The 7,905-nt window shown below is 54.4% G+C and overlaps 1 protein-coding gene across 3 annotated transcripts in view; it reads right to left on the bottom strand.

Moving 5' to 3' along the window:
- The window catches only part of Myo1c (myosin IC), a 24,634-nt gene continuing 16,729 nt past the window's right edge, over positions 1-7,905 (bottom strand). For all 3 annotated transcript variants that reach the window (XM_005402623.2, XM_005402626.2, XM_005402627.2), the window contains exons 18-32: positions 5,976-6,081; positions 5,774-5,891; positions 4,963-5,076; positions 4,812-4,888; positions 4,259-4,327; positions 4,070-4,154; positions 3,820-3,979; positions 3,538-3,621; positions 2,760-2,853; positions 2,625-2,680; positions 2,351-2,486; positions 2,202-2,272; positions 2,025-2,122; positions 1,806-1,905; positions 1-1,345 (exon numbers count right to left, since the gene is read on the bottom strand). In XM_005402623.2, coding sequence (XP_005402680.1) covers positions 1,319-1,345; positions 1,806-1,905; positions 2,025-2,122; positions 2,202-2,272; positions 2,351-2,486; positions 2,625-2,680; positions 2,760-2,853; positions 3,538-3,621; positions 3,820-3,979; positions 4,070-4,154; positions 4,259-4,327; positions 4,812-4,888; positions 4,963-5,076; positions 5,774-5,891; positions 5,976-6,081 — 1,395 coding nt within the window. In that variant the 3' untranslated portion in view covers positions 1-1,318. The remainder of the gene's footprint in view (positions 1,346-1,805; positions 1,906-2,024; positions 2,123-2,201; positions 2,273-2,350; positions 2,487-2,624; positions 2,681-2,759; positions 2,854-3,537; positions 3,622-3,819; positions 3,980-4,069; positions 4,155-4,258; positions 4,328-4,811; positions 4,889-4,962; positions 5,077-5,773; positions 5,892-5,975; positions 6,082-7,905) is intronic.

The raw sequence follows: 7,905 nt of genomic DNA, 5'->3' as shown, positions 1-7,905 counted from the left end.
TTGGCAAACACATATTGCTTTATTTAGTGTTTCTCTGGACTGCAGAAGTGTCAGCAGTGGGCTGAGACCTCCAGAGGACACAGAGGCAGGTGGGCAGCCCCCGGGCTCTCTGGGATGGAGAGAAAGTGGCAGAAAGAGGTGATGCCCCTGCAGCGCCTCCCAAGGCTGGCCCCTTCCCAACCCCATGTCAAGAGGGCACAGTGGCCAGCAAAGCCCTACATTCTTGAACTGGGTCCTAAGTATGCGGATGGGGCTTGTCACCCTAAGGCAAGGACTCAGGCGCAAGTGTTCTTCCACCTGCTGGCTCCCAAGGGTGATTGCTGGTCAGGGAGCCGGACGTACACCTAAGACATGGCCCGCGTTTCAAGGGCTCCCTTTCCCCGGGAGCGGCAGTGAAGTGTGCTCAGGAAGAGGGTATAGTCCCGGTTTTGCCCAAACCTGCTGTATGAGCTCGCACTAGTCCTTTACCCTTTGCACCCCCACTTTTCTGGCTCTGTAACTGCCAGGGGCACAACTAGATGATCTGAGTCTTCCATATTCTACGGTGTAAGACTTGTCTTCCCGCTGCACAATTCCCCAGGACTGGAATGAGAATGTTAAGAGGGCATTTTTTTCCCTGTCTGTAGTTTTGGTGCTGGGGATTAAACCCACCACCTCACACATGCTAAGCATGTGCGCTACCATTGAGCTACATATACCCCCAGTCCCCGAAAGGGCATTTTAAGGCAGGAAGGAAGGGGCAGGCGAGGCTGGTCTCAGCCTCCAGGTGGAGGTTGGAGTGGGCTGTAAAAGATACAGGTGGGGAGACACGCAGGCAGACAGACAGACAGACAGTCAGACAAGGTGCCAGGGGAGCAAGGAGAGGACAGCCTGGCTGGGGAAGCAGGCCCCACAGCCCTGCCCAGCCGGCCTCTCAGCTACTTTCCTTGCCCTGTTTGAGTTAGGGAAAACACATCCAATGTGTTCCGGGGTAAGAAAATGGCTTTTTAAAAAAAGTTTCCTATAAAGCATCAAAAAATCTCAGAGAAAACCTCAGCAAAAGTTCCCTTCTCGAATATTTGGCATCAGCGGTGAGGCTGGCACAGCTCGCTCTGGCCTCGCCTTTCCTATTGCTGTGGCCCGGCCTGGCCCATTCCTGGGGTACCTCCCTGGGCCCTGCTGCGCCCTTCAGAGGGTGAGCAGGAAGCAGGAGTCTGCAGGTGGGCTTTGAGGTGTCCTTGGGTCCCTGTCTGGAAGCTCGAGTCTTTGGTAATTGGGAAGGGAGGAGGGGGATAAGCAAAGCATTAGGAGTTGGGAGGGGGTCCAGTGGGCACCTTCATCACCGAGAATTCAGCCGTGGGGCCACCTGCAGGGGCAGAGGGAGAAGCCCAAGTGGTGAGTGGGAAGCAGGCATCGGGGACTCTGGGTATTTGCGGTCTCAGGTTAGACACAGCCAGTAGCGGACCACTGCATCTAGGGGCCTTAGTCCTGGAGACTCTGGTCCTACTCCCGTCAGAGCTCCTGTGCCTGGTCAGAGTAGGCCTCTCCTCCTGCCCTATGTAGCCCCAATCACCTGGATCTCCCCCACATCCCTGTGCTACCATCTTTATGACCCTCTCCATCATGGGGCTTGAATGGCCCCTCTCTCGCCCCTGTGGAGGTCAATGGGATGCAAGTGGTGGTAATGTAGCCTCTGGATTTAGGCCATGGGCAAGGTACGCAGGCTTCGCTAAACACTGCCAAGGACAGCCTGGCCATTGGAGGATCTACCCCAGCCCTTGGACTAGCAGCAGGGAAGCAGGGTGCTGCCTGCCAGCCCCACTCACCACAGCCAGGTGCCCGTTCTTGGCCTTGGTGATGAGCAGCTCCGAGCCAGGTGTAAAGTCTATGACACCATCCCTGCCAGGGCCTCCTGCAAATGTGATGCTAGAAGGAAGGAAGTATATGAGGATTTTTTTTTTTCACAGAGGCAGATTCCCCAGGGTGGGTCCCTGTCCCGTCCCTAGGTGCAGCTATGACCCACTCACCACCCCCACAAGCCTCACCTTCCCTGGTTGATATTGATGTTGTTTACACGATCAGCACTGAGAGCTGTCTTGGTCAGTGTCTCAATCACATGGTCACTCTGAAGCACCACATCCCCCTGAGGACCAGAGGGAGGGAAGGGTCAAACCCCGTCCAGAGTAACAGGACCTCTCCACCTCCCAAGTCCTCAAAGGCACCTTCTGCTTATTGTCCTCACGCTGCACATGAAGCACAAATAGGCTGTCACTCAGGCTGCTGACAGAGATCCCTGAGGGTGGAGAGCAGAGGTCAGGGATCAAAGGTCAGCACAAGGGCCCTCCCTATGCAGCCCTGGACTCTGTCTGACCGGTCAGGTTGGTGTAATCGATCCTCTGCTTGACTTTGGCGTCCTCCACGATGACCACAGCGCTGGGTGTGAGGAGTAGTTGCCGGGAGCGAGGCTTGTAGCCCTTGCGATCATATTTTACCACCGGCACAGCATACTGGAGACAGAAGACATTGTGAGGGCAGGGGAGCAGCTGAGTCCCCCATTCAGCCTCTGCCTGTGTCCTGACCACACGCCCTTGTAGGCTGGGGGCAGCAGAACTGTGCTGGACAAGGGGCTGCGGTTGGGCTCTCACCTGGATGGGCTCAGAGCCCAGCGCCTGCAGCACTCTGGGGCTGATCTCATCTGTGCCTGCAACCCAGATTGGGGAGAGGTCAGAGAAGGCGAGGCGGTGACAGAAGCTTTGGGGACCGGACAGTCAGGGGCTCACCAAGCCGTGTGCTGATGAAGAGCCTGGGGACACTCTGGGGGTAATTATCCTTCTTGCCCTTGAAGATCTCACTAGCCACAGCCTTTTGTTGCAGCTGAAGAGACAAAGGGGAGTGAGGAGGTGTCACAGGGTGCTGATCCTGAAGGGGGCAGCCCCAGTCTTAGGAACTCAGACAGCCTCTCTCATCTGTTCTGTGGTCCCAGTAACAGGAGGGTGAGCCCTGCTGCCAGCACTTCCACCAGCCCTTTCCCTTCTTTACCCTCTTCCCCCAGCAACCAAGGCAGAAAAACTTCCCAGAGAGGTCACGAGAGCACAGACAGGCTCCAGGCCCAGCTGTGGGAATGATTCCCCAACATGATTCCCTATCGGACCCTGGAGCCTCTGAGATTCAGCCCCAGCTTGGGATTTTATAGGGGGCTGACTGCAAATACTCAAAGCTACTACAGGTTATCTGAGCTGGGTGGGGCCTTTCTCATCATCCAATACTGTGTTGGCAAATACAAAGCACATTACCCGTCCAAGTCTGTGTCTATAACCATGGCAGGTATTATCCATATATGAGAGTGAAGCTGCAACCCTTTCAACATGGGGCTCTGGGCAGCCTCTACCAATCAAACCCAAAATCTATTCCAGCCTCACTTCCTATGTGAGGCCCAGTGGGGGACTGGGATCCATTTGAGGATGCAGGGTAAAATGCTTCCAGAGCCCAGCAACAGTCACGTGGTGGCCACTGCTCCAGACCCCGCTGCCTAGTCTTTGCTTCCGTCTGCCCCGATACCTGCTGCTTCCACTCAGGGCTGATGCTCCGGCAGTATTTCCACACCATGTTCTTCATACATAGCTCTCGCAGAAGCTCTGAGGCCTGGGAAGGGAAAGCAAGGTCAGAGGACCTACCTAACCTGGTGTCCATCACCTCCAACACATGCCTGCCACTTCTTCTCCATCCAGACAGCCTTTCTAGTCCACTTCCCTCTAAAGAACTCATTCTTCATGGCCCAGCTCCACTTCCCCTCTGCTAAGAGCCCTCTGATGGCTGACCCGGCAGGGAGGGCGCACAGACCTCACGCAGGGCAGGTGGGGGTGTGGGCCAGGAGGTGTCCAGGACATTCAGGGGCAGCTGCCGCCGAAGATTAAGCAGAAAAGAGGTGCGCACGTGGTCTAGGAAGAAGGCGTTCTCAGGGCAGCGAGGCGCGTGGCGCAGGATGAAGCCATGGATAAACCTGGAATGGGATGCCAGATAAGGTGAGGACCTGGCAATGGACCCCCCTACACACCTTGCTGCGCAGCCCCTCCTGGCATCCCACGCTCACCGCCGGATGGTCTGTGCCGCCCACTTCCTCTTGGCCGCCTTCCTCCTGCCCAGTGTTCCACGCCACCATGACTGGATGCAGATGGCTGTGGAGACCACAAACGGCTGACTTCCATCTCCTCACCGCAGTGGCCTCCTCTAGCCCCAGACGCTGCCCCTCCAAACATCCCGGAGCCCAGAGCCCCCAAACCTGATCGCTTCACCCGGAGGAATTTCTGCCGCCAGTGAAAGCCCCTCCAGGCAGCCTGGATCTTCGTGGCTGTGGTGGGGAAAGAATCAATTGGCTGCTCTGCTCAGGGCCACCAGCTGGTAGCCTGGCACCGTCAGAGCCCAGTGAACACGACGAGTGAGGGAGTGGCTGCACCAGCTACTGTATGAGGACAAATGAGTCAAGGGAGAGTAAATGAAGGAGAGCAAATGGATGGGGAAGGTGCGTGGGTTTTTTGTTGTTTTGAGTCAAGGTCTCATGATATAGTTCAAGCTGGCCTCAAACTCAGTGATCCCCCTGCTTCAGCCTCCCAAGTGCTAGGATTACAGGCATGTGCCACCATGCCCAGCCTTATGCACAGGGGTTTGTGCCCCGAGGCCAGGCCGGACTGCAGGCCCTGGACTTGAGCTGGGAAGGAAGAGGAAGAGCCACGGGGGTGGGCAGAATTCCCGGAGAAGGAACCCAAACTGATGACTTCTTTCCTGCTCCCCGCATGGAGCCCAGTGGGACTGCAAGTGGGGGGTCTCCTCCTCACCCAGGCTCTGCCGCCGGACCTCCAGGGCGTCCTCTGTGGCAAACAGGGTCTTGGGGAAGCGGATGAAGATCTTGGTCCTGGGAAGGGAGCAGTGCTCAGAGCCTTGCTGTCATTGGCTGAGTCCCACAGACACCAGGCACAGACACCTCACCTGCCCATCTTGTACTCTTCCGGCTTGTAGCCAAGGTGCCTGACCAGCACAGCCACTCCATCTTGGGGCCGTCCTGCCCATGTGGGCCATGTCTCTGGGCATAGTGACTTGTACCTGGGGACCAGTCAGAAGAGAAGGGAGGCATCTAGCCATACCCCAGCCGATGTCCTTCCCCAGAGACCCCCATCAGCTTGCCCTAGGCACCTTCTGGGTGCTCTGACTTGTTCACAACTCAAAGAAGGCCTGCAGGGTCCTATTTTATCTATTTTGAGACAGGGAGACAAACTCTTACTGTGCAGTTCAGGCTGGCCTTGAACTCACTATGTAGCCCACAGTGGCCTGGAACTCACAGGGATCCTCCTGCCTCAGTCTTCCAAGTGCTGGGATTACAGGCATGTGCCACCATGCCCGGCAGGGTGTCTCATTTTAAAGACAAAGATCTCTAAGTATTTCCATCTGCCTGAGGCCAAGGGACAGAAAGTGACAGAGATGGAATTTATACCGAGTGACTCCCCAGCCCCCCAACTTGTAATAGCCACCAAAATGCGATATCCTCTGAGTTTCTAAGAAACTCTGCCCGCCTCTCGGGTTTGCTGTCATCTGTCTCTGGTGGCAGGCAGGCGGAAGCCCAGGGTCCTCTCTCAAGGCTGACATTAGGCTTGCAGGGGGAAGGAGTCCCTGGTGTGGGTCCCAAAGCAGCTCAGACTTGGTGTGATCTCCTGCACGGGGCTGTGAATGCCTGTCCTCCCTCAGGGGCCTCAGGTCGCGCCCAAGTCTCTCCCCTCCGCTGGCTGCTGGCAGGTCACCCCACCTTTGTAGGAAAGCCTCGTATTTTCGGCGATAGGCGAAGCCGGCCCTGCGCACACGCAGGTTCTCCATCAGCCCCAGGTACTTCACCTGGTGCCGGATCAGCACCTCATCAAAGCGGCCTGCGAGAAGGGTAACAGGGCGGTCGGCAGGCTCTCAGTGACAGGTGGCTCAGCCCCATCCCTGTGGCGTGGGTGAGGCCTTACCTGGCTGTTTGGCGTCGTTAGGCTTGATGCAGCGGACGTAGGCGGGCTCCTTAGATTTCAGGATCTCTACCAGCTGCAGGAGGCTCATCTTGAACTGGGTGGCGACCTAGCAAGTCAAGGAAGAATGGAAGTTTTTTTTTTTTTGTTTTTTTTTTTGTTTTAGTTTTTCTCCGGTACCAGGAAGGAATGGAAGTTTGGCTGGAGCTGGCCTGACCCCTGCGGTGCACCATCCCACAGAGGTGTTGTCCTCTGCAGTGGCCCCCTCAGCTTGGCCCTTACCCTCCCACTCCCGCCACAATACAGGAGGGGCCTATGTCCCTCTGGCTGAGCTAGAGACTCCAGCTTAGGAAGCTCACTTTATCCTAAAAATCCTGCCCAGCTCCCCTAGAAACTTCCACCCACTATCTCTTTTTAGTAACCCTCTTTCTTCTAGAATTTTGGGGCTACGCTGCTAGATGTTATGGTTTGTGTTTGACTGTTCCCCCAAAGACTAATGTGGTCATGGGGGGCGGGTTTTTCAGAGGTGGCTGAATCTCCTTTGTGACCGGTTTGCTGTCTAGTGTTGGGACTGGGACTGCCCTAGTGAGTGGGCAGCTTGCACACAATATAAGGGAGGAAAAGAGGCTCGCTCCTCCCCTTTGCTGTTGTTGCTTCTGCTGTCTTCCGCTGCCACGAGCTGTTGCCCTTCTGCCACGCCACCCTGCCTTGGGGCCAGCTGATTATGGACTGAAACCTCTACAAAATGTGAGCTAATAACTTTGGGTGTCAGGTATTTTTTCTCAGCAATAAGAAAGGTAAGACACTAGATCTAATCACGATCTCTGTACATTGCTCTGCAGGGCCTTCAAGGATCTCAAGGTTATGGAAGAAGCAGATTCCTTAGCAAAGATTTGCAATCTCTTTTGTTCCTATTAATAAGAGGGATTAGCTGACTCAGGAGGAAGGCTATCGAGTTCGAGGCCAGCCTCTACTATAAAGGCAAACCCTGTCTCAAAAAAAAAAGGTGGGAGGTGTATCCCTGGGTGCTCTGGGAGCACCAACAAGGGACAATTGGGGTAAAGGGTATCTGGAAAGAGCTTTCAGAGTGACCCTAAAATGAGTCTTAAAGGATAAGCAGGAGATGGATGGAAGGAAGAAAGGAGAAAGGGAGTCCATGCGGAGGGACAGCCTGTGCAAAGGCTTGACATAGAGAGCTATGTGCAGGCAAGAATTCAAGGGCTGAGTAAAAATATGAGGTGTGAAGCCAGAAGTGGTGGCATATCCCTGTAGTCCCAGCTATTCAGGAGGCTGAGGCAGGAGGATTGCAAGTTCAAGGCCAGTTTGGGCTACATAGCAAGACTTTGTCTCAAAAAATAAAAAGGGCTGGGGACTGTAGCTCAGCACCCCTAAATTCAATCCCTAGTACAAGAAAAAAAAAAGGGAGAGGGCTTTGAAAAGCAGGCAGAGACAGTACTATAGGAGATCACATTGGGGAGAATGGATTTTACCCTGAGGGAACTAGCGAACCAATAAAGAATTTAGAGTGAGGGAGCAGGGGGTGGTGGGGCATGTCTGTAATCCCAGCACTGGGAAGGAAAGTATGCTACCACTGAGCTACATCCACCCCCAAAATATAGTCCTAAAGAATGAAAAACTAGGAAGCGTCAGCCGAGAAATGAAGATTGTAAGAACAAAATAGAAATTCATGAGCTGAGAAACACAAAATAATGAAATAAAACTGTCACTAGATAAGTTTAACAACATATTTGTATGGTAGGAAATGGTCTGGAGATGTGGCTCAGAGGCAGAGCACTTTCCTAGCATGCATGCCATCCATGATTCAATCCCCAGTGCAGCAAAAGAAAAAGAAGAGGATGGGGAGGGGCAGTGAATTTGAAGAGAGACCAATAGAAATTCTAAAGTCTGAGGAATAGAGAAAAAAAAAAAAAAA

The sequence above is a fragment of the Chinchilla lanigera genome, unplaced genomic scaffold, assembly GCF_000276665.1.
Source record: "Chinchilla lanigera isolate Chin_1 unplaced genomic scaffold, ChiLan1.0 scaffold00080, whole genome shotgun sequence".
NCBI classification, from domain to species: domain Eukaryota; kingdom Metazoa; phylum Chordata; class Mammalia; order Rodentia; family Chinchillidae; genus Chinchilla; species Chinchilla lanigera.
This window is presented reverse-complemented; position numbering and strand designations above follow the sequence as displayed.